At 40.4% G+C, this 26,523-nt stretch overlaps 1 protein-coding gene across 2 annotated transcripts in view; it reads left to right on the top strand.

Moving 5' to 3' along the window:
• The window catches only part of LOC128701709 (oxysterol-binding protein-related protein 3), a 347,084-nt gene that overhangs the window by 146,929 nt on the left and 173,632 nt on the right, over positions 1 to 26,523 (top strand). For both annotated transcript variants that reach the window (XM_053795571.2, XM_053795569.2), the window contains exons 12-13: positions 2,690 to 2,788; positions 5,872 to 6,058. In XM_053795571.2, coding sequence (XP_053651546.2) covers positions 2,690 to 2,788; positions 5,872 to 6,058 — 286 coding nt within the window. The remainder of the gene's footprint in view (positions 1 to 2,689; positions 2,789 to 5,871; positions 6,059 to 26,523) is intronic.

Raw genomic sequence — 26,523 nt, 5'->3', positions numbered from 1 at the left:
CTCTCACTATGCTGCCTGCCAGTGTCTGCCATTTCATTAGGGTGAATTTATGACAACAGTGTAACATCTCGTTTGTCATGCCACCGAAATGCCATGATGTCATTGGCAGCAAACGCCTGCACTTCACCTCTATGAGTGCCAGCGTCGAACCTGGGCATATGTTTCCGATTTGCACGCACTGTGCCACACACATCTGTCGTGTTCACTCGCAAAAAATCACTGAGTGTGGGGCTTGTGTACCAGTTATCTGTATATAATATATGCCCCTTACTAAGATATGGTTCCATCATTGTTCTAACCAGAGATGCCCAATAAGTTCCTGGTATTTTGCAATGTATAACTTCCAGTGTAAACAATGATATCCAATAGCAGACCACTGTAACAATCACAAAGCACAAATAACTTTATACCAAAGCGTTTCCTCTTGCTTGGTATGTACTGCTTGAAAGAGAGTCTTCCTTTGAACAGAATCAAAGACTCGTCAATTACAAGCTTCCTGAAGGGATAAAAATACATATTGAATTTTTCTTTCAGATACACAAACACATGCCTAATCTTATATAACCTGTCGTTTCTGTCAGGCCTGGTTTTGTCTGAGAAGTGAAGCATACGTAACAGTAGCACAAATTGATTCACTGACATTATATCACTGAAACCTGGGGTTGCAATCAGGCAGTCTGTTGACCAGTATGATTTCACTCTGTGCTTATACACATGTGGCATAAGCATTATTGTGGCAAAGAAAAGATACATCTCAGCCACAGTTGTCTCCTTCCACTGGTGTAGACGTGATTTTGGTGAAAGTATTGTGTTTGCCATGGTGTGTTCATAATACATGTGTTGCTTTCCATGACAATACTTTCCATCAGGGGTTTGTCAAAGAATAACTCAAAACATTCCAGTTCAGTGGCATTGTTCCCAAGTGTACAACATGGCTGTATTCCACTTTGGCTGTCATCAAACTGGTGGGGATTTGGAACAAAATTGACAGCTTCCTGCCAATCCCAGGTGTGGTCTGCTGGTGGGTACTGGACAATGACAGGTGGTTGTAGTTGTGGAGGTTGTGGTTGTGGAGGCTGGTGTGGTGGGTGGGTGGGGGATGGTGGCCTTTGTTGTAGATCAGCTGAGGCAGTGGCGTGGGTGGCAGCGATGTGGGTGGCAGCATGGGCCACTGCTGGTGCCTCACGCCCGGCACCACCACTACCACCACCATGCACATTTTCCATCCCAATTGCAACAGTATCATCGTTCCTGTTGTACAGCCACGGGATGTACTCCTAGATGTACTCCTTCGCCTTGGAATAGCATATGACACACTACCAGAGCGCATATATCGTCATATATACTGACGCTTCACTGGGGAATATTGCACTTTACTATCACTACTGGAACTAGTTTGAAGAGCTTGTAGTTCATAATCACTATCACTATCATCACAAATGCTCACATTTGAGTCTGGGATTTGGGAAAATAGGAGTTTCCTCTTTGATTCTGGTACAACTGAACGTGAACAAGACGGCCCAGCACCAGAGGTGGAAGGCTGAGGGTCGTCTGGGTTTTCCTCACTATTACCGATATTATGGTCATTAGTTTCGGTCAAAACCTCACCAAAACCTTGAAACTCATCTTCACTGGCACTTCCATCTGTATTAGAACTGTCACTGGGGAACAAAAGTGTCCCAATTCGCCGAGGAGTGAGGAACTTCTTACCGTGAGGCATGGTGGACATTGTTTACTAAGATGGCGTTCCCACAATGCACCACTGGGTCCCAGATTTTTTTTCTACCGTGCACACCCACCACACAGACCCATTCTCTCACATCTAGGCCTACCAGCCTTTTCCTGTGAGATTTGACGGAGCTAGAATTTATGTGTACTAGTACGTCAAAAACCCCTGCCCATAAACCGTACTAGTACGTCCGAAACCCCGAAAGGGTTAAGTGTGTACAGCCTCTCCTCACTTAGCGACATACTCATTTACCAACGCCTCGGACTTACTACGGGCTCTCTGACAAGTATGCATACCAAAATAATGTATATTAGAGCTGATTTCCTCTATTCTGTTTATTACAATATACAGTACACTACTGTATAAACATTTAAGAATATACAAGAAATGTTATAAATGGTACAAAGGTAACATTAAAAAAATATCAAAGATGGTTGACACAAACCCACTACCATTATAATATGCTCCTAACTTAGCGATGAATTCATTTACCGATGAAGTCTTAGGTACGGAACTCCATCGTTAAGTGAGGAGGCTGTATTAATACTTTAAACTGATTTAGTGATCGTAGATAAATTGGGATTTCTTGAGTAGTTTCAAACTGGTTTTATGATTTCATGCTATAGGAAGATTCTTAGAGATGGTGAAGAAACTGAAAGTAGTTTGACGAGTTGGTTTTGTTTGGTATAGCATAGTGTTGGTGAAGTTACATTGGAGATATGAGGTGATTTTTAATTATAGTTCTAAATTGATTGGCAGACAGAAAAAAATTGCAATACTGTGGCTGGAACAATTAGCAAAAAACCCGCAGTTTAGAGAGGAAACCTGTGACATTTTGGGTCTGTCCTGAACTACTGTTAGGATGGACCAAAACTTCATGAGGTTCTTTTCCTAAGTGCAGGTTTTTGGTGAATTATTTAGAAATTTTATTCTTTTTTTATCAAGATATTTTTGTTTCAGGCCTTGCAACAAAATGCAGAACTGAGAGGTCGCTTGGCCAGGATTCACGCCGACTCTGACTTGTCCGATATCTCAGTGCCGCCATCAATGTCCGAACTTGTGAGTACATGTATACTTTTAGCTACCAGTGATTGTGGGCTTTCCTTGTGTGCTTTGAGTGCTTTCACCTAAATCTTTCACACTGACAACACTAGTGAAGTTAGGTGAGGCTTTTCTCTGACATAGAAGTTGTGATTTCACTCTGTCTACTGTATTCAGAATATTAAATTGTTTATAAAATGGTGAATACATACACAAATAACCCGCACATAGGAGAGAGAGAAGATTATGATTATGTTTTGGTCCATCTTTGACCATTTACAAAGTCAGTTTGACTTTGTAAATGATCCAAGTCAGACTGAAACATTGTCGTAAACTTTTTCTGTCGTGTGTGCGGGTTATTTGTGTATTGTTCCAGTCACGGTCTTGTGACTTCTTGTTCTTTATAATATGGTGAAGAGCTGCCACATTTACACTTCATTTAGTTTATCTGAGCTGTTTTTTACACTTTTATTGTTGAGGATCTAACTTGACAATTGTTGTGAAGACATGAACCATGAAGTATAAGGTGATGTACAGGGGAGTGCCACTCGTACAGTGCCACTCGTACAGTGCCACTCGTACAGTGCCACTCGTACAGTGCCACTCGTACAGTGCCACTCGTACAGTGCCACTCGTACAGCGCCACTCGTACAGCCCCACTCGTACAGCCCCACTCGTACAGCCCCACTCGTACAGCCCCACTCGTACAGCCCCACTCGTACAGCCCCACTCATACATTGTGCCACTTGTACAGCCCCACTCGTACAGTGCCACTCGTACAGCACCACTCATACAGCATCACTCATACAGCGCCACTCATACAGCACCAATCATACAGCACCACTCATACAGCATCACTCATACAGCGCCACTCATACAGCACCAATCATACAGCATCACTCATACAGCGCCTCTCATACAGCACCACTTGTACAACGGCACAGTAGTAAAAACACCAAACATAATGATCAATGGCTCAATTAAATGCTAACAAAAACTTGGAACACTGAAAATATCTGCTGTATATGCAGTGCCTTCCTGTACTTTATACTTCAGAAATTTAGGTTGATGGTGATCCTGACTACATACCAACACTCACCTAACACCTGTATTTCTTCACTATAAAGTACTGTATGTAATCCTCATGTGGCATCATTGTAAGAAGTCACTGTGTTTTGACTAAGAGTCAGATTTAAGATACTCTCTCATTATAACATACAAGATTAAAACTGTTTGAAGTATTATCTTCATTAACAGTACTTCAGTGTTTTGTTTCATCAATAACACTATTGCCAAACCAGTGCTTTCCATTATCCTTTATTAATCTGAATTTGTTCAATTCAGATCCATTGTTTTCAGTCCTTTCTTGATTAGATATTCTCAGTATATCTTTATATGATTAAAAATCACAGAATTTTTTTTTTTTTTTTTCAACAAGTCGGCCGTCTCCCACCAAGGCAGGGTGACCCAAAAAGAAAGAAAATCCCCAAAAAGAAAATACTTTCATCATCATTAAACACTTTTACCTCACTCACACATAATCACTGTTTTTGCAGAGGTGCTCAGAACACAACAGTTTAGAAGCATATATGTATAAAGATACACAACATATCCCTCCAAACTGCCAATATCCCAAACCCCTCCTTTAGAGTGCAGGCATTGTACTTCCCATTTCCAGGACTCAAGTCCAGCTATATAAAAATAACCGGTTTCCCTGAATCCCTTCACTAAATATTACCCTGCTCACACTCCAACAGATCGTCAGGTCCCAAATACCATTCATCTCCATTCACTCCTATCGAACATGCTCACACACGCTTGCTGGAAGTCCAAGCCCCTCACCCACAAAACCTCCTTTACCCCTTCCTTCCAACCTTTTTGAGGATGACCCCTACCCCGCATTCCTTTCCCTACAGATTTACACTCTCTCCATGTCATTCTACTTTGATCCATTCTCTCTAAATGACTGTGCAATTTCAGTACTGCTGTCATCCTGTGCCAATATTGTATTACAGTTGTTTTTTGATGTGTAACAATTCCACATATATTACTTTCATCATCACATGATAGTTGTATGAAAATTCTTACCCATAGACCAGCTGAAACATATGTTGTTAATACTCTGAGCTTTTATGTACGGTAAATCCTTAGTTTAACGTACCCTGATTAACCACACTTTGGAAATACGGGACAGGATTCGCTGCGTCAGTTCAGAAACCCCAAGGTTCACTTCCAGAATTGTCTGTTATTGTTACTAACACTACAAAGCGTCATTACTAGTCTATAGATAAATGGTTCAGAGAACCAACAAGTTGATAAATTAGACACTTGGGTATCTTTATTGTGGAAAAATTTTAGCAACCAGTGGCTTACCTCAACGTAAAATCAATGTGATTGTCCAGCAATCTTGATAAGACTACAACTTCTGTGTGAAGAAGGAGCTTATATACTGTAGACAGGTAAGGCAAAGCAGTTGTAGGTGTGTCACAATGGAAAAAATCCACTGGTGGAAGTAGGTCATTCTTATAGGTTAAGCAAGTGTAGAATTCCTTGTGCTGTAGGGCCCCGCTTATACAGCAGGTTAGGTTCCGGACTGCTGCTGGGCCCCACTTACACAGCAGGTTAGGTTCTGGGTTGCTACTGTAGAATGGAAATCACTGTAAAGTGAAACATAGCCTTTTTTCACTTTCAAATGCATATAAAAGTCTGATAACGTGTTCACACTATCATATTAAGTGAGCAATAGAACTAGGACTAAAAAGTGCATATACAGTATGCACATTACTTACCTTGAAATATTTTCATCCTTATAGTGAGTGATGAATATATTCATTGTAGGAAGTCTGAATAAATGAAGAATGGGTAAAATTCAAAAATGCTTCATTACTGAAATGCTGTAAAGTAAAGCACTGGAAAGTAGGGCCCCTCCTGTATCAAGATGCCAAGATGCTGCTGTGTCTGAATGGAATATAGATACATGGATCAGAGAACCAGCCATTACTGGTCACCCACGCCCTGTGATAGTCTGTTAAATTGAGGATTGACTGTATTTTTCAGTGTGAATTATTGATTATAATTTTGGACTTTCCGTGCTGCTGCAGCTCCACAAATCACTGCATACATCCCTGTCGTACGAAAGCAGCTCGTGCTTTAGTGCCTCAGAGTACTTTGATGCTGCCGATGCCTTTAGTGATGCTGGAGCGACAGACACCAGCTCAGAGGCCTCCTCAGATAACAGCTCCTTCACCAGTGATGCAAGCGATGCTGGGACTGATGCTCATCCTAGTGGTAAGTACAGTCCTCTATGGTGGTGATTGATGCCATTCACTTGTACATAGCAATGTTCCCTCTTCATGAAGCCAGAGTATAAGGCTGATTCATGTTTTATTGAATGTTAGTTGTACATAGCAGTGTTCCCTCTTCACAAAGCCAGAATAAAAGGCTGATTCATGTTTTATTGAATGTCAATTGTACATAGCAATGTTCCCTCTTCATGAAGCCAGAGTATAAGGCTGATTCTTGTTTCATTGAATGTCTGCTTCTTATCTAAGTGTGTAGTGAAAATTGTATTGGTTATTTTATCTTTTTGTATGTTACAGGCAAACCTTGCTGAACATTTTGGCTTAGTTCAAATATTTGAAATATTACAGGGGTAGCAATCAACAGGGTACAATATGTATAGAATGAGGGAGGGACAAGGAAGGCTCGTGTGAGGAAAATAATCAACCTGAAGTTAACTTCAAATATAATGCAAGTCGTTTTATGTTACAGTCACTAAATACCTTCACCTATACGTGTGACACTTAGCGTATGTAGGTCAGCATGCTACATGTTGTGGCTATGAGAGAAAATATGACACATTTGGTTAACAGCTAGTGGTAGTAAGCAGTCAAGTGGTGATTACATGTTACCTATAAAACACACGAGGAAACAGTGAACTTCACTGAGAGTGGTCACCTCTGGCATGAAGCAATCTTCACGAATAAAACACGTGTGCAACAGTTGGATATCTTTATTGTTGAAACATTTCTCCTTGGTTGATGGACTGATTACATCATCTTCATTTCACTACTACACCTGCTGCCCCTGTATTTGATTGAAGAAGCCTACTCTGTAGCTGAAACGTATCAACAATAAAGATAACGAACTGTTGCACATGTGTCTTAATCATCAACTTGTCAGTATTTTATACCTTTTTCAACATGTAAAAATCTTCATGAATAAGATACATGCAACACTTGGCTATCATCATTGGCAGTAAAGGTTCCCAAGTATTGTTCATCAAATTTTCAGTGTTATTTACCATCAGTAATATGTAGCAATAGGAATGGTATTTGTATTTTGTCCCCCCAAAAATATATTTTTATAGCGATGAGATTAATTAGACACTTGTACAACACTTTTTTTTTAATGCACCAGCTGCATCCCACCAAGGCAGGGTGACCTAAAAGAAAAAAGAAAGTTTTTCTTTTTAAATTCAGTAATACTTGGGTATCTCTCTTGTGGAAATGTTTTAACAAGCAGTGCCTTCCTCAGTCCAATACAGAGAAGAATGATTGAACATCAGGAGTTACCTACATGCCTTTAACTCTTTCAAGGTTTCCAGCGTACTAGTACGGCTTACGCACCAGGGTTATTGACGTACTAGTACGCCTAAATTCTAGCTCCTTCAAATTTAGTGAGAGAAAGCTGGTATGCTTACATATGAAAGAATGGGTCTGTGTGGTCAGTGTGCACAGTATAAAAAAAATCCTGCAGCACACAGTGCGTAATGAGAAAAAAAAAAACTGACCGTGTTTTTGGTTTAAAACAGCGACTTTACACTGTATTTTTGTATGGTATTTATGATTGTATTCTAGTTTTCTTGGTCTCATTTTATAGAATGGATGATATATTACAGAAATTGAGATGATTTTGATTGGTTTCACAAAGAAAATTACCTTGAAATTGAGCTCAAAGTAGCAGAAATGTTTGATTTTTGCCAAAGTTCAAAAGTGAACAAATCATGCCACACTTCCAATACACATCAACTGGTGAGTCTAATATTCTTTCGCAAGTGCGCTGATATTATTTATACCATTTCTACACTAATGCAGTAGTCTGCATAGCAGTAAATCTTCTATTTTTTGTGAAAATAAAAATTCAAAGTGGAAAGCAAAAGAAATGTAAGAGGGGCCTGGGGGCATGACTAATGAACAGAGGAAATGTTATTTTAGTGCCAGGAATGTCTGTCTTGTCTATTCTGGACCCTATTTGGAAATTGGCATCTTTTGAAATTTGTGAGAAATTGGCAAAATTACTAATTTCTGACAGCTTTATTGGATAATTGAAAACAGTAAATGGGTGGTTTCTTGTACTCATTTGCTAGAAAAATTGTAGTTCTACTGAAATAGTTAGGTCAGGTGTCAGCGTGCCTCGTTGTGCTCCGTGTATTCTCGTGTTTTCACGGTCGCTCTTACGTGCTAGAACTTTAATTTGCGCCATCAATCCTATACTGTCCCTCTAGCACTTGGAACCAATTTTGGGCAGAAAACATTATATACTGAGTCAAAAAAGGAGAATTAGTGTGCACTACCTAGGAGAGTTTACTGCCAGAGGGGAATCATAGGCCTAGTGTGCCGTGTGCAAAATAATAATACAGTGGACCCCCGCATAACGATGGCATCGCATAGCGATTTTTCCGCATAACGATTACTTTTATCGCAAAATTTTTGCCCCGCATACCGATTAAAAACCCGCATACCGATTTTCGTCCGAGACGCGTCCAATGTGCCCTCACATGTGCCGGCCGTCCCATTGTTTACCAGCCAGCCTCCGCGGTAACATCCAAGCATACACTCGGAATATTTCGTATTATTACAGTGTTTTCGGTGGTGTTTCTGGAAAATAAGTGACCATGGGCCCCAAGAAAGCTTCTAGTGCCAACCCTGTGGTAAAAAGGGTGAGAATTAGTATGGAAATTAAGAAAGATTTTGAAGGGTTTGGGGCTAACCCTGAGAAGCCTATGCCAGTTGTGGAATCCATTGTGCCTACTTCAAAGATTAAGGAAATGTGTGCAGAGTGGTTTGAACTGCAAACCTTTATAGATGAAAATCACCCTGACACAGCTGTAATAGAATTTTTCTTTGTCAGAGGAAAGAAAGTCTCCCTGATAACATTGTGTATACGCAGTGTATAGTGTATACTACAGTGGCTCCCTAGTATATAGAAAATAAATGCTAAAGTGTCTTTTGAAAACAGGTGAATTTGTAAATGAAGTGATAAGCTTATAGAGGCAGGTGCCAGAAGTCGCCAGAAACTTGCCACACAGGTCAGCTGTTTTAATAATCTTCCTGGCCTGCTAGTGTACCTCGCATATAATCTAGTGATATCAGTGAATAGCAGAATACAGTGTTGTAGTAGCAACTAACCAGTAATATAATGGTACTTAGTGGAGCGGAGTGACTTTCATTAGTTTCTCTCTTCTTAAAATACCAGACGTCTACTGTGAATTTCATATAACCTGTAGTTACCAGCGGTCGCAATATACACAACGAGAAGCAAATATTACTACAGAAAAAGCGTCTTTCCTCCAAAAAATTTCCACCAGTCAACTATAGTGATAATATAGCATTTGTTGTGGTGGAGACGGAAAAAACCTAGAAAAGCTAGATACAGTGACTGATAAACAAGGGTTGAGGCTCGACCGTTCGTCACTGTAGGAGCTGCCAGCAATCACCGGGTCTTCAACACGCAAGTTATACTTTTGTATCAATCAAATCACATATTACTCAGGTAGATAATTTTCAGTAGATCCTTCATGTGTTAGCCCAAATCACCGACCAGTATGTTCTAAATAAGTGACCCACTGATCAGATCAGACTGGTTCCGAACCCTTGACTGGTCGAACCCTCGACTGGTCCGAACCCTTGACCGGTTTCAAACGGATTCGTTGGACAGTAAAGCAGTCTGTAAACGGATGGAGTTGTAGGTGCACTTATCAAACACAAACAATAAATATAAAATCAGGAACGTACACCGGTAAGCTGTCCTAATATACAAGTACAGTTAGAAATAGAATTACAAATAGCTAGAGCTTCACTTTAGGAGGTTATTAATAGAGTATTCAAGAGGTTGCTAGTAGAATTACAGTAAATCAACCATTCAAATCATTACGAAGCTCTGTGTAGTCTGCAGTCAAACAAACAAACGGGCTTCCACATGGATAAATTGTCATTTTTGTGGAAATTGGTGTCACGCCCCTTGTGCAGATATCCAAGAACTAGCTACAAGCAGTATAAAATCAGGGAAGTGTTTTTGGGTATGCCCAAATGAGATAAATCTGTGGAATAAAATCACATTGTTATTAAAAGAGGATAACATCAAAGCTGCTTTTGTAGACAACCTGGAAGCTTTCTACAACAGATGGGAACATAAAAAGTCTGGGCTGGATGGTACTGCCCTTGATGCTGGCCATGTAGTCAGAAACTGTAAGGCTGGAGGTGATGTCCTGGTAGTCAGTAAATGTGGGGCTGATAGTGCTGTCCTGGGAGACAGTAATGGTGAAGCTGGAGGTGCTGTCCTGGGAGACAGTAATGGTGAAGCTGGAGATTTTGTCCAGGTAGTCGGGAAATATACGCAGGAGGGAATGCATATAAATGACCCCATGGGAGACAGGAGCTGTAGTGGGGAAACAAGTGTAGTCAAAGATAAGATAAAACCAATATTGCAAACTAGTAATACCACAGGAAATAGCAAACAAGAGGACTCCACTAGCAATAGTGAGGATATATTACCAAAAACAACTGGTGAGAGCTCCATTGTTGGTGCTAGTGAAGATAGGAATAAGACAGGTAAACATGCACCAACAGGGAATACAGTCACAGAAACCCAAGGCAAACGGAAACCAAGCCTGTGCACATACTATGCACTTGGTATCTGCAGGCATGGGAAATCTGGAAAAACAGATGGGACGTGCAACTATGACCACCCTAGAAAATGCCGTGCCCATATGACAACAGGAAAATGCAAACTCCCTTCCTGTAAGCTTTTTCACCCTGAAATGTGTACCTCTTCAGTACAGGAAAGACTGTGCTATAACTTAAATTGCCAGGCACACCATCTAAAGGGGACAAAAAGATACAAAACATCCAGGCCATGGGAAAACCTGGGTAGCCACAGCCACTCAAGAGGGAGAGGTTTTTTAGTGCCAGGAAGGAAAAAAAACTGGCAGGAAATGGCAGAAATCGTACACCAAATCCAGTCATTCCTGGAGTGGAACCGCAGTCGATGGCCTCCACTCCAAACCAACAGATACAGATACTAATGCCGGAAAAAAATCCCCCCAGTACCAACAATACCACCAGTCCGATGACATTCTTCTTTGCAAATATACAGGGTCTAAAGCCAGCAACAAACAACAAAATACCTTTCATCCGTGGACTGCTTGCAGAGGCAAATGCAATGTTCGCGGCTTTCACTGAGACCCACATAAAGGATCACTTGGACAACGAAATATGGATCCCAGGTTACAACCTATACAGATGCGACAGAGTGAACAGGCAAAAGGGATGGGGGGGGGGGGTTGGCCTGTACATCGCAGTGTCACTTGTTTGCACAGAACTGCTTAATGCCTCAAATGATGTAGTGGATGTTTTAGCAGTAAAAATCGAGAACCAAAACCTAGTCATTGTGGTAGTCTAAAAGCCTCCGGATGCAACATCCCAGCAATTCCAGGAACAGCTGTTAAAAATTGATCACTGTCTGGAAAATCTGCCAGCTCCTGCCCCCAACATCTTGCTCCTGGGGAATTTCAACTTAAGGCACCTAAAATGGAGGAATATAGCAAATAATGTTGTTGCAGTAATAACACCAGGAGGCAGCTCTGATGAGAACTCACACACACACGAGCTTTTAAATCTCTGCACAAAATTCAATTTAAACCAGCAAATAATAGAGCCTACTAGACTGGAGAATACACTAGACCTCATCTTCACTAACAATGATGATCTGATACGAAATGCCACCATATCAAAAACAATATACTCAGATATCAACATAATCGAGGTTCAGACATGTATGCGCGGAGCCCCAGACCGACATAATGAGATTAGTCACGAGGGAGCATTCACCAAATTCAACTTCAATAACAAAAACATAAAGTGGGGCCAAGTAAACCAAGTCCTAACCGATATAAGCTGGGAAGATATACTAAGCAACACAGACCCCAGCTTATGCCTAGAACAGATTAACTCGGCAGCACTCGATGTATGCACAAGGCTTATTCCTCTAAGAAAAAGGAGGAGTAGATGTAAAATAGAAAGAGACAGGCGCTCCCTTTACAGGCGACGGAAAAGAATAACAGAGCGGCTAAAAGAGGTCAATATATCTGAAATGCGTAGGGAGACACTGGTCAGAGAAATAGCAAACATCGAACTTAAGCTAAAGGAATCTTATAGGAGTCAGGAATCGCGGGAAGAACTAAAAGCCATAAATGAAATCGAAAGAAACCCAAAGTATTTCTTCTCCTATGCCAAATCAAAGTCGAGAACAACGTCCAGTATTGGGCCCCTACTTAAACAAGATGGGTCCTACATAGATGACAGCAAGGAAATGAGTGAGCTACTCAAGTCCCAATATGACTCAGTTTTTAGCAAGCCGCTAACCAGACTGAGAGTCGAAGATCAAAATGAATTTTTTATGAGAGAGCCACAGAATTTGGTTAACACAAGCCTATCTGATGTTATCCTGACGCCAAATGACTTCGAACAGGCGATAAATGACATGCCCATGCACTCTGCCCCAGGGCCAGACTCATGGAACTCCATGTTCGTCAAGAACTGCAAGAAGCCCCTAGCATGAGCCTTTACCATCCTGTGGAGAGGGAGCATGGACACGGAGGTCGTCCCACAGTTACTAAAAACAACAGACATAGCCCCACTCCACAAAGGGGGCAGTAAAGCAGCAGCAAAGAACTACAGACTGATAGCACGAACATCCCATATCATAAAAATCTTTGAAAGGGTCCTAAGAAGCAAAATCACCACCCATCTAGAAACCCATCAGTTACACAACCCAGGGCAACATGGGTTTAGAACAGGTCGCTCCTGTCTGTCTCAACTATTGGATCACTACGACAAGGTCCTAGATGCGCTAGAAGACAAAAAGAATGCAGATGTAATATATACAGACAAAGCAAAAACCTTCGACAAGTGTGACCATGGCGTAATAGCGCACAAAATGCGTACTAAAGGAATAACAGGAAAAGTCGGTCGATGGATCTATAATTTCCTCACTAACAGAACACAGAGTAGTAGTAGTCAACAGAGTAAAGTCCGAGGCAGCTACGGTGAAAAGCTCTGTTCCACAAGGCACAGTACTCGCTCCCATCTTGTTCCTCATCCTCATATCCGACATAGACAAGGATGTCAGCCACAGCACCGTGTCTTCCTTTGCAGATGATACCCGAATCTGCATGACAGTGTCTTCCATTGCATACACTACAAGGCTCCAGGCGGACATCAACCAAATCTTTCAGTGGGCTGCAGAAAACAATATGAAGTTCAACGATGAGAAATTTCAATTACTCAGATATGGTAAACACGAGGAAATTAAATCTTCATCAGAGTACAAAACAAATTCTGGCCACAAAATAGAGCGAAACACCAACGTCAAAGACCTGGGAGTGATCATGTCGGAGGATCTCACCTTCAAGGACCATAACATTGTATCAATCGCATCTGCTAGAAAAATGACAGGGTGGATAATGAGAACCTTCAAAACTAGGGATACCAAGCCCATGATGACACTCTTCAGGTCACTTGTTCTATCTAGGCTGGAATATTGCTGCACACTAACAGCACCTTTCAAGGCAGGTGAAATTGCTGTCCTAGAAAATGTAGAGAGAACCTTCACGGCGCGCATAATGGAGATAAAACACCTCAATTACTGGGAGCGCTTGAGGTTCCTGAACCTGTATTCCCTGGAATGCAGGCGGGAGAGATACATGATTATATACACCTGGAAAATCCTAGAGGGACTAGTACCGAACTTGCACACGAAAATCACTCACTACGAAAGCAAAAGACTTGGCAGGCGATGCAACATCCCCCAATGAAAAGCAGGGGTTTCACTAGCATGTTAAGAGACGATACAATAAGTGTCAGGGGCCCGAGACCATTCAACTGCCTCCCAGCATACATAAGGGGGATTACCAACAGACCCCTGGCAGTCTTCAAGCTGGCACTGGACAAGCACCTAAAGTCGATACCTGACCAGCCGGGCTGTGGCTCGTACGTTGGTTTGCGTGCAGCCAACAGTAACAGCCTGGTTGATCAGGCTCTGATCCACCAGGAGGCCTGGTCACAGACCGGGTCGCGGGGGCGTTGACCCCCGGAACTCTCTCCAGGTAAACTAGTACACCAGAATTGGCTGAAAATAGGGCTCAAAGTGGGCGAAATTGCGATGCAAAACATCGTTAAGACGCGAACTTCGCGAGAGCATAATTCCATAAGTTTTCCATCAAATTTCATACTTTTGGTGTCATTATGATCGGGAAAAGATTGTCTATCTTTTCATAAGAAATTTTTTTTTCCAAAAAATTTTCGACCCTGAGAACAAGTTTTGGAGAGGGCCTCTCGACCCTGAAAGGGTTAAGAAAGGCATGCAAGTTTCCCTGTCTCCTTATATCATGTTTATTTTACCCTATAATCTACCTTGTCCATAATTACTATCAGATTTGCTTTGTCTGTTTTTGTAAAGTGAAGTCTGGGATCTTTCCTTAGTTCATGGTATAACTTAACAAATCTTTGAGAACAATTGTGTTGGAGAAGTCTGAGGTTTGCTCAGACCTCTCCAACACAATTCTTCAGGGTTTCTTCTGTGAAGCCCAGAAGAATGCATGTTAATCACTTCCTAGGCATTCGAAGAACGTCATGCAGCACAAGAGACGACCTGTTCTGTGGTTGTGGTTTGAGAGAGGGGTCGGTTTACTTGAATGTTGAACAAAGTATGGTATGTACATAGTTTTTTTTTTTTTTTTTTTTTTTTTTTCAAATGCAGTTAGAAAAAGTGCATCCAAAATTAAAAAAGCATGTTCCTTTTAGTCCACTTATTGATATTCATTTTTGGATGCAGTTTTCATTCACATTCACAAAAAAAGTTAAATTATATAAAAGAGGTGAAAACGCTAGTGATTTTCCCTGTGGATGATAAATTTTTTTTCAATAAACTGGCCATATCCCAACAAGGCAGGGTGACCTAAAAAGAAAAATGAAAGTTTTTCTCTGTAAATTTAGTAATGTATACAGGAGAAGGGGTTACTAGCACCTTGCTCCCGGCATTTTAGTCGCCTTTTATAACACATGTGACTTAGAGGAAGAATTCCATTCCGCTTCTCCTTGGAGAATAATAATAATAAGAATATTAATGATGATGATATGCATATGATACAATGTTTGTGCAGAGATGCATGACATTTAGTAGTACTGTACATGCAGAAAGCCAATAGTTATGCAAAACATTTCAGTCAGACTTAAGCCTAACTTTAGACTACAATGGCAATAACTAATTAATTGCTTGTATATAAGGACATTAACCCCTTGAGGGTCCAGATTCCCAATCTGAAAAGTGTTCAGAGGGTCCAGGAATTTAAAATAAAAAATTATTTTTTCCTAGGAAATGGTAGAGAATATTTTTCTGAAGGTAATAAAACAAAAAGTATGAAATTTGATAGAAAATTGACGAAATTACAGTATCACAAATTTTGCATCTATTAGTAATATTTACGCATCGGCGATTTTGCCCACTTTGAGTCCTGTTTTAGGCCAATACATTGTTCCAGTAGACCAGATTCTTAGCTATTTCGCTAGTATTACTTCCATTTTATCGACTGAGCACGAGAAACTGCCCAGTCAAGTATTTCAGCTAGCTAATAAAGTGATCAGAAATTGGTAATTTGACCAGTTTCACACAAATTTCAGAATATGCCAATTTCAAAATAAGGCTCAGAATAAACAACGCAAGCATTTCTGACACTGTTCATTAGTTTTGTTCCCAGACCTCTTACATTACCCTTTTTTCCAGTTTGAATTCTTATTTACAAAAAGATTTTTTAGTCACACAAACAACTAGAAGATTTACTGTTATGCATTATTATAATCATTGCATAAATAGTATCAGCACATTTGTGAATACATATTAGACTGACTAATTGGACATGTATTGGACAAGTGATGTGATTTGTTTACTCTGGAATATCAGCAAAAATTTAATATTTCTGCTAATTTGAGCTCAATTTCAAGCTACTTCCAATCTTGGAACCAATCAAAATTTTCTCTATTTCAGTAATATATTTTGCATTCTATCAAATGATACCAAGAAATTGAGAATAAAAACCATGAAAACCATCTGAAAATTCATTGCAAATTTGCTTAAACTATCCAAATATAGATCTACATTTTTTTACATTCTTTCTTATGGGGAAAATAAAGGTCGGAGCGCTACGCGTAAAAACGTAGATCTATGTTTGGACAGTTTAAGGGTTAAACCAAAATCCTTGTAACTTTTTCTTCCCATCACACATTGCATGGGGCAGGACTTTTTTTTATGTGGTGCACTCTCACCACTCAGACTCATTCTTTCATATCCTAGTTCAAAATTTACTGTTCACAGCTTATCTGAGTTAGCTGAGCTCATGGCATAGTTCTACGGCATCAACCCAGAGTTCAAAACCGTAGAACTACGGCACTGACCCTCGAGGAGTTAAATGATATATAAATAACAAGTTGTGGAAAAAAACAGACTGGTTACTAATAAATGAAAAGTGAAAAAAAAGAGTAAAAGGTCAAATTCAGGTAAGATTTTAATAATCCCAACATGAAAAAAAAATAATAAAATGAATGAACTAAGCAAAGCTAATATAAAATAAAATTAATTAGTCAACTTGAAAAGAAAATACACCAGTTGAGATGTAGTGTAGACATACAGTAAACCCTCCATATAATGCACTGCCAAATCCAGGCTTTTCTAAAATTATGGGTAAAATCCACTGGTTAACCCTTTGAGGGTCCAGGCCATAGTTCTACGCCTTGTCCACAAGGTCCAAGAATTTAAAAAAAAAAAAATAATTTTTTCTCATGATATGGTAGAGAATATTTTTCTGAAGATAATAAAACAGAAGGTATGAAATTTGATGGAAAATTGATGGAATTACACTATCCCGAATTTTACTGCGTCGGTGATATTTATGCATCCTCAATTTTCCCCACTTTGACTCCTATTTTAGGCCAATTACATTATTCCAGTCAACCAGATTCGTTGCTATTTCACTAGTGTTACTTCTATTTTATCGATTACAAGAAACTGCCCAATTAACTATTTCAACTACCCAATAAAGTGATCAGAAATTGGTAATTTGGACAATTTCACACAAAGTTCAAAATATTCCAGTTTTAAAATAGTGTCCAGAATAAACAATGCAGCATTCCTGGCACTTAAATAACATTTCCTCTGTTCATTAGTTATGTTTCCAGGCTTTACAGATGAATTCCATTTTGATTTTTTATTCCCAAAGAAAAAGTTTTGGAGATTAATAAGTTGAGAAAGCCTAGGGAAAGAATGGATTTGTTAGTTAAAAATAGGAGAGGAGAGTTATTGAATGGAAACTTAGAAGTATTGGGAAGATGGAGGGAATATTTTGAGGAATTGTTAAATATTGATGAAGATAGGGAAGCTGTGATTTCGTGTATAGGGCAAGGAGGACTAACATCTTGTAGGAGTGAGGAAGAGCCAGTTGTGAGTGTGGGGGAAGTTCGTGAGGCAGTAGGTAAAATGAAAAGGGGTAAGGCAGCTGGGATTGATGGGATGAAGATAGAAATGTTAAAAGCAGGAGGAGATATAGTTTTGTAGTGGTTAGAATTTTTATTTAATAAATGTATGGAAGAGGGTAAGGTACCTAGGGACTGGCAGAGAGCATGCATAGTTCCTTTGTATAAAGGCAAAGGGGACAAAAGAGAGAGTAAAAATTATAGGGGAATAAATCTGTTGAGTTGACCTGGTAAAGTGTATGGTAGAGTTATTATTGATAGAATTATGAGTAAGACAGAGAGCAGGATAGCAGATGAACAGGGAGGCTTTAGGAAAGATAGGGGGTGTGTAGACCAAGTGAAACACATAGGTGAACGGTCTTTGGATAAGAGTAAAGAGGTTTTTGTGGCATTTATGGATTTGGAAAAGGCACATGATAGGGTGGATAGGTGGCCAGTGTGGCAGATGTTGCAAATGTATGGAATAGGAGGTAGGTTATTGAAGGCAGCGAAAAGTTTTTACAAGGATAGTGAGGCTCAGGTTAGAGTATGTAGGCAAGAGGGGGATTATTTCCCAGTAAAAGTAGTCCTTAGACAGGGATGTGTGATGTCACCATGGTTGTTCAGTATATTTATAGATGGAATAGTAAGAGAAGGGTTGCTCGGGTGTTGGCAAGAGGTGTAGGGTTAAAAGATAAAGAATCTAACACAAAGTGGGAGTTGTCACAGTTGCTCTTTGCTGATGACACTGTGGTTTTTGGAGATTCCAAGGTTAATGTTAAAATCTCTGACCAAGAGAAAGTGATGTTTGTTCATTTGGTTGTTTTTGATTAGCGTCTTTAATTTATCGCTAAAATTTTGGGATGTTTGTATGAGGCATTCGGTAAATGGTACCGATTGTCATAGGAGTTTTAAGTTTTTTTGTGGTAAAATTTGCAAAAATGTATTCTCCATATTCATCACTATAGCAAGTGGTGTTAAAGCATGATTGTCTATCTCTATCTCAGTTACCTAAAATCTTATCTAACTGTCTATCTTGATTACCTAAAATCTTATCGTAATGATAGACACCAGTATGTATACACAAATGGCGTCATCTCTACTATCCAGTTCGTAGCTGTTGAGTGCCCCAGGGTAGTGTCCTAGGCCCACTCCTCTTATTCATCTACATCAATGATCTCCCCTATGCATCTCAACTCCTTAAACCAGTTCTGTTTGCAGACAACCCTACTTGTGTCTGCTCCCACTCAAACCCAGCTATTCCTAGAGACACTGTAAACAATGAGCTGCTAAAAATATATACTTGGCTGAGGCTGGCTGGCTGAGGCTGGCTGGCTGAAGCTGGCTGGCTGGCTGAAGCTGGCTGGCTGGCTGAAGCTGGCTGGCTGGCTGAAGCTGGCTGGCTGAAGCTGGCTGGCTGAAGCTGGCTGGCTGAAGCTGGCTGGCTGAAGCTGCCTGGCTGAACCTGGCTGGCTGGATGAGGCTGGCTGGCTAGCTCTCTATCTCTCCATCTCACAGGTACACATGAATACAGTTATTATTCATAGTGTAAATTACCTAGGATAACCCAAAAAATCCAGACAAAGTGTTATACTGTGCTTGTAGATCTAAGGCTTAATAAGCATGACTTGCAAGTAATACACACTTTCACTTGTTCAGGAATTATACATGACGGCTCTGCATAGTTGTGTAATACCTGTTGGTTTTTGAGTCGCTCTCTGAGACAGAGAGAAAAGCAGACAGGAAGACAGATAAGAGGAAACAGAGCTAGACAGACAGACACAGGAAAATAAGACAGACACAGACAATGACAAATACAGACATACAGACATGTTTACATGTAACAGTGAAAACAAATAGTCACTCTACTGCTGACATTGGAGTGACACTCGTCTTACTCCCGCGTGTCCAAAACGTTGCTGGGTCCTATAAATACTATGTATGTATTTCTAGACAATAGTATGTGACTAAAGTAGGTGAAAATGTTCACCTCTCACTGTGTTTGTGACTATTTGAGCACTATTCCAGTACCTAATGTATTTGTCAGAAAAAAGATTAGCTATGAAATCATAAGAACTGCTGCAAATTGTAATTATCAGAACATAAAAATTATATAAATTAAAAAATGAGAAAAAAAGGTATATTGGCAACACTTCTGCAAGCAGTAGCGCTTCATGTTGCTGTCAGGTGAGCGACAAGCGTCGATTTTGCAGCCTTATATCTCCGTAAGTACTGACTCTAAATTTTTTTTTTTTACATTTCTCCATGTAAAAAAAGTCATCTTCATTTAAAAAAAAAAAAAACTTCAAAATATTCGGAGCACTGGGTGAGAGAATGTAGATCTATGTTTGGACAGTTAAGGGGTTAACTGAGACTAAAGCGATTACCAGTTCTAGAAAGGGGGACTGACCTGGGGGTAGATATAACATTGTGATATATATTGTACTCAAAGAACTGACATGATGACCCATAAAAAGAAGCAAGATAAACAAGCACATGACCCAGAAGGTCAGCTGAGTGGAGTAACCAAGCACAGCCAGGGAGATGAACTGATACCCATAATGGCAGAGTTTGGAGGGTCAAGATGTGGAAACCTAAGTCAGCACCAAGCTGATGTACTCCCCTTCCTCATAGGAATTTCTTGCCTTTGTAAGTGTTCGCATCGCTATTGGGCCGTGCGGACATGCTGCGCAGTAGCTCCTGATTGAGTTGGCTCTTGCGCAGTGTTGACGTGTACTTAGCTCTGTGAAGACCTGTTTGCGCGCTCTCTACGAATTGAAGCAGGATGCCCTCCATCGAGCAACTTTACCAACAGCTTAAGGAAGAATTGAGGATAGCGAAGTTGGAGATTCGGCAACTGACCGAGGAAAACAAGAAGATTCGTAGTAGTCCTCCTGTTTTGAGTCCTCAGGTCAAGAAGGGAAACTGGTCAGTGGCTAGACAGCAGGGAACGAAGTTGACGATCAAGAAGACGAATGGAAAGATAGAAACGATGAAGAAGAAAGAGACTGCCGTGGAAACTGTTGTGGAAACATCTAATACATTCTCAGTGCTACCCGACGAATGTGAGTCGACTACTGGGAACATCACGACGAGCGACATTAAGGAAGGTAAGAATATTGTTGTTGTTGGGGATAGCCAAGTTAGGTATATGGATAGGGCATTCTGCTTGAAGGACAGGAGTAGGAGACAGAGAGTTTGCTTTCCTGGGGCTGGGATGGAGGATATTGTTAGCCGTCTGGATGACATCATGAGAGGTAATGGGAGCAATCCTATTATCTGTCTCAGTGCTGGAGGCAACGATGTTGGCAGACGTAGGAGTGAAGACCTGATTAGCAGGTATAGGTCAGCAATAGAAATAATTAGGAGTAAGGGTGGGAACCCTGTCATATGTGGTATTTTGCCAAGGAGAGGAGTTGGAAATGAATGGTTGTCTAGGGCAATTGGTGTCAATTGCTGGCTGGACAAATACTGTAAGGAAAATGCGGTAACATTCATTGACAACTGGGACCTCTTCTATGGCAGAAATGACATGTATGCCAGGGATGGGGTTCACTTATCTAGGTCTGGGGTGGTAGCACTGGCAACTGCAGTGGAGGGAGCAGTTAGGACTTTAAACTAGGAATAGTTAGTGGTATGGGTTTTGGCAGGAAAACAGTGAAGTCCCAGTGTAGTAATATTACGAGTTCTAGGGGAACTAGTAATAAGCAGAACGAGGTAGATATTGAAAAGCCAGGGACTTTGGGTGATAAGGACAGTAATAGGTTTAGTAGAAAAAGAGAAATGAGCAGGAAGGGTAAAGAGAAAGGAGAGTCTTTCAATGTTTATTATGCTAATTGCCGTAGTGCTAGGAATAAGATGGACGAGTTGAGATTAGTTGCTAGTGCAGGTAACATTGATGTATTTGCCTTAACTGAGACGTGGTTTAATTCAAAAAGTCGGGACATGCCTGCGGAATGTCATATTCAGGGTTTTAAATTGTTCCAAGTAGATAGAAGTATCGGGAAGGGGGGTGGGGTGGCATTGTATGTCCGAGATCGCTTGAACTGTTGCATAAAAACGGGTATTAAGTCTGAAGTAACACATACAGAGTCTGTTTGGATAGAATTTTCAGAGGGGCATGAAAAACTGATTTTAGGAGTGATATACCGTCCCCCAAACTTAGATAGGGACCAAGGGAGACTACTATGGGAGGAAATTGTTAAGGCCACAAGGCACGATAATGTAGTAATTCTAGGAGACTTTAACTTTAGTCATATTGATTGGAATTTCTTGACTGGGAATTTAGAATCATACAACTTCTTAGAAGTTGTTCAGGATTGTTTTTTGAAGCAGTTTGTGACAGAACCTACAAGGGGAAATAACCTGCTTGACTTAGTTATGGCAAACAATGAATCCCTTGTTAATAATTTAGAAATTTCAGAGGAACTGGGTGCTAGCTACCACAAATCAATTACATTTAGCATTGAATGGAAGTACGATAACGATAACTCAGTAACAGTCCCAGATTTTCGCTTAGCAGATTACGATGGGCTTAGAGAACACTTATCATCTGTTGACTGGGGTAACGAAGTGAGCTATCAATATGACAGTTTTCTGAACACTATACATGCTGCTCAAAGGACGTTTATCCCATATAAAGAATTTTTTTATTATTATCACACCTGCCGACTCCCACCAAGGCAGGGTGGCCCGAAAAAGAAAAACTTTCACCATCATTCACTCCATCACTGTCTTGCCAGAAGGGTGCTTTACACTACAGTTTTTAAACTGCAACATTAACACCCCTCCTTCAGAGTGCAGGCACTGTACTTCCCATCTCCAGGACTCAAGTCCGGCCTGCCGGTTTCCCTGAACCCCTTCATAAATGTTACTTTGCTCACACTCCAACAGCACGTCAAGTATTAAAAACAATTTGTCTCCATTCACTCCTATCAAACACGCTCATGCATACCTGCTGGAAGTCCAAGCCCCTCGCACACAAAACCTCCTTTACCCCCTCTCTCCAACCTTTCCTAGGCCGACCCCTACCCCGCCTTCCTTCCACTACAGACTGATACACTCTTGAAGTCATTCTGTTTCGCTCCATTCTCTCTACATGTCCGAACCACCTCAGCAACCCTTCCTCAGCCCTCTGGACAACAGTTTTGGTAATCCCGCACCTCCTCCTAACTTCCAAACTACGAATTCTCTGCATTATATTCACACCACACATTGCCCTCAGACATTACATCTCCACTGCCTCCAGCCTTCTCCTCGCTGCAACATTCATCACCCATGCTTCACACCCATATAAGAGCGTTGGTAAAACTATACTCTCATACATTCCCCTCTTTGCCTCCAAGGACAAAGTTCTTTGTCTCCACAGACTCCTAAGTGCACGACTCACTCTTTTTCCCTCATCAATTCTATGATTCACCTCATCTTTCATAGACCCATCCGCTGACACGTCCACTCCCAAATATCTGAATACATTCACCTCCTCCATACTCTCTCCCTCCAATCTGATATTCAATCTTTCATCACCTAATCTTTTTGTTATCCTCATAACCTTACTCTTTCCTGTATTCACCTTTAATTTTCTTCTTTTGCACACCCTACCAAATTCATCCACCAATCTCTGCAACTTCTCTTCAGAATCTCCCAAGAGCACAGTGTCATCAGCAAAGAGCAGCTGTGACAACTCCCACTTTGTGTGTGATTCTTTATTTTTTAACTCCACGCCTCTTGTCAAGACCCTCGCATTTACTTCTCTTACAAACCCATCTATAAATATATTAAACAACCACGGTGACATCACACATCCTTGTCTAAGGCCTACTTTTATTGGGAAATAATTTCCCTCTTTCCTACATACTCTAACTTGAGCCTCACTATCCTCGTAAAAACTCTTCACTGCTTTCAGTAACCTACCTCCTACACCATACACTTGCAACATCTGCCACATTGCCCCCCTATCCACCCTGTCATATGCCTTTTCCAAATCCATAAATGCCACAAAGACCTCTTTAGCCTTATCTAAATACTGTTCACTTATATGTTTCACTGTAAACACCTGGTCCACACACCCCCTACCTTTCCTAAAGCCTCCTTGTTCATCTGCTATCCTATTCTCCGTCTTACTCTTAATTCTTTCAATAATAACTCTACCATACACTTTACCAGGTATACTCAGCAGACTTATCCCCCTATAATTTTTGCACTCTCTTTTATCCCCTTTGCCTTTATACAAAGGAACTATGCATGCTCTCTGCCAATCGCTAGGTACCTTACCCTCTTCCATACATTTATTAAATAATTGCACCAACCACTCCAAAACTATATCCCCACCTGCTTTTAACATTTCTATCTTTATCCCATCAATCCCGGCTGCCTTACCCCCTTTTATTTTACCTACTGCCTCACGAACTTCCCCCACACTCACAACTGGCTCTTCCTCACTCCTACAAGATGTTATTCCTCCTTGCCCTATACACGAAATCACAGCTTCCCTATCTTCATCAACATTTAACAATTCCTCAAAATATTCCCTCCATCTTCCCAATACCTCTAACTCTCCATTTAATAACTCTCCTCTCCTATTTTTAACTGACAAATCCATTTGTTCTCTAGGCTTTCTTAACTTGTTAATCTCACTCCAAAACTTTTTCTTATTTTCAACAAAATTTGTTGATAACATTTCACCTACTCTCTCATTTGCTCTCTTTTTACATTGCTTCACCACTCTCTTAACCTCTCTCTTTTTCTCCATATACTCTTCCCTCCTTGCATCACTTCTACTTTGTAAAAACTTCTCATATGCTAACTTTTTCTCCCTTACTACTCTCTTTACATCATCATTCCACCAATCGCTCCTCTTCCCTCCCGCACCCACTTTCCTGTAACCACAAACTTCTGCTGAACACTCTAACACTACATTTTTAAACCTACCCCATACCTCTTCGACCCCATTGCCTATGCTCTCATTAGCCCATCTATCCTCCAATAGCTGTTTATATCTTACCCTAACTGCCTCCTCTTTTAGTTTATAAACCTTCACCTCTCTCTTCCCTGATGCTTCTATTCTCCTTGTATCCCATCTACCTTTTACTCTCAGTGTAGCTACAACTAGAAAGTAATCTGATATATCTGTGGCCCCTCTATAAACATGTACATCCTGAAGTCTACTCAACAGTCTTTTATCTACCAATACATAATCCAACAAACTACTGTCATTTCGCCCTACATCATATCTTGTATACTTATTTATCCTCTTTTTCTTAAAATATGTATTACCTATAACTAAACCCCTTTCTATACAAAGTTCAATCAAAGGGCTCCCATTATCATTTACACCTGGCACCCCAAACTTACCTACCACACCCTCTCTAAAAGTTTCTCCTACTTTAGCATTCAGGTCCCCTACCACAATTACTCTCTCACTTGGTTCAAAGGCTCCTATACATTCACTTAACATCTCCCAAAATCTCTCTCTCTCCTCTGCATTCCTCTCTTCTCCAGGTGCATACACGCTTATTATGACCCACTTCTCGCATCCAACCTTTACTTTAATCCACATACTTCTTGAATTTACACATTCATATTCTCTTTTCTCCTTCCATAACTGATCATTTAACATTACTGCTACCCCTTCCTTTGCTCTAACTCTCTCAGATACTCCAGATTTAATCCCATTTATTTCCCCCCACTGAAACTCTCCTACCCCCTTCAGCTTTGTTTCGCTTAGGGCCAGGACATCCAACTTCTTTTCATTCATAACATCAGCAATCATCTGTTTCTTGTCATCCGCTCTACATCCACGCACATTTAAGCAACCCAGTTTTATAAAGTTTTTCTTCTTCTCTTTTTTAGTAAGTGTCTACAGGAGAAGGGGTTACTAGCCCATTGCTCCCGGCATTTTAGTCGCCTCATACGACACGCATGGCTTACGGAGGAAAGATTCTTTTCCACTTCCCCATGGACAATAGAAGAAATAAAGAAGAACAAGAGCTATTTAGAAAAAATAGAAAAACCTAGATGTATGTATATATATATATGCATTTGCGTGTCTGTCAAGTGTGACCAAAGTGTAAGTAGGAGTAGCAAGATATCCCTGTTATCTAGCGTGTTTATGAGACAGAAAAAGAAACCAGCAATCCTACCATCATGCAAAACAGTTACAGGTTTCTGTTTCACAGTCATCTGGCAGGATGGTAGTACTTCCCTGGGTGGTTGCTGTCTACCAACCTACTACCTATAAAGAAATTAGATCAAATAGAAATGACCCAAAATGGATATATAATAGGCTCAAATATCTACTAGGGCATAAGAAAGGAATTTATAGGCGTATCAAAAGAGATGAGGGTCATCTTATGAATCAGTATACGTATTGACATTAAGAGGGACATTAAAAAGGGGATAAGAAAAGCTAAAAGGGACTATGAAATTTAAGTTGCTAGGGATTCTAAAACTAACCCAAAAAGTTTTTTCCAGGTATATAGAACAAAAGTTAGAGATAAGATAGGCCCCCTTAAAAATAACTATGGGCACCTTACTGACAAAGAGAATGAAATGTGCTCGATTTTTAATAATTATTTTCTCTCAGTTTTTACACAGGAAGACACTAACAATATTCCAGTAATTAATTTTTATAGTGGGCTAGAAGAAGATAAATTATGTAACTTCACAGTCACTAGTGAAACGGTTGTGAAGCAGATAGACTGACTGAAGCAAAATAAGTCGCTGGGTCCTGATGAGGTTTTTTCAAGGGTTCTTAAGGAATGCAAAATGGAACTCTGTGAACCATTAACTAATATTTTTAATTTATCTCTTCAAACGGGTGTAGTGTCTGATATGTGGAAGATGGCTAATGTAATTCCTATTTTTAAAACGGGACAAGTCGTTACCGTCAAATTACCGCCCAATAAGCCTGACCTCAATTGTAGGCAAATTACTAGAGTCAATTATAGCTGAGATTATAAGAAGCCATCT

The sequence above is a fragment of the Cherax quadricarinatus genome, chromosome 96 (assembly GCF_038502225.1).
Source record: "Cherax quadricarinatus isolate ZL_2023a chromosome 96, ASM3850222v1, whole genome shotgun sequence".
Lineage (NCBI taxonomy): Eukaryota > Metazoa > Arthropoda > Malacostraca > Decapoda > Parastacidae > Cherax > Cherax quadricarinatus.
The sequence above is the reverse complement of the archived record's forward strand: the minus strand, read 5'-3'. Positions and strand labels throughout refer to the sequence as shown.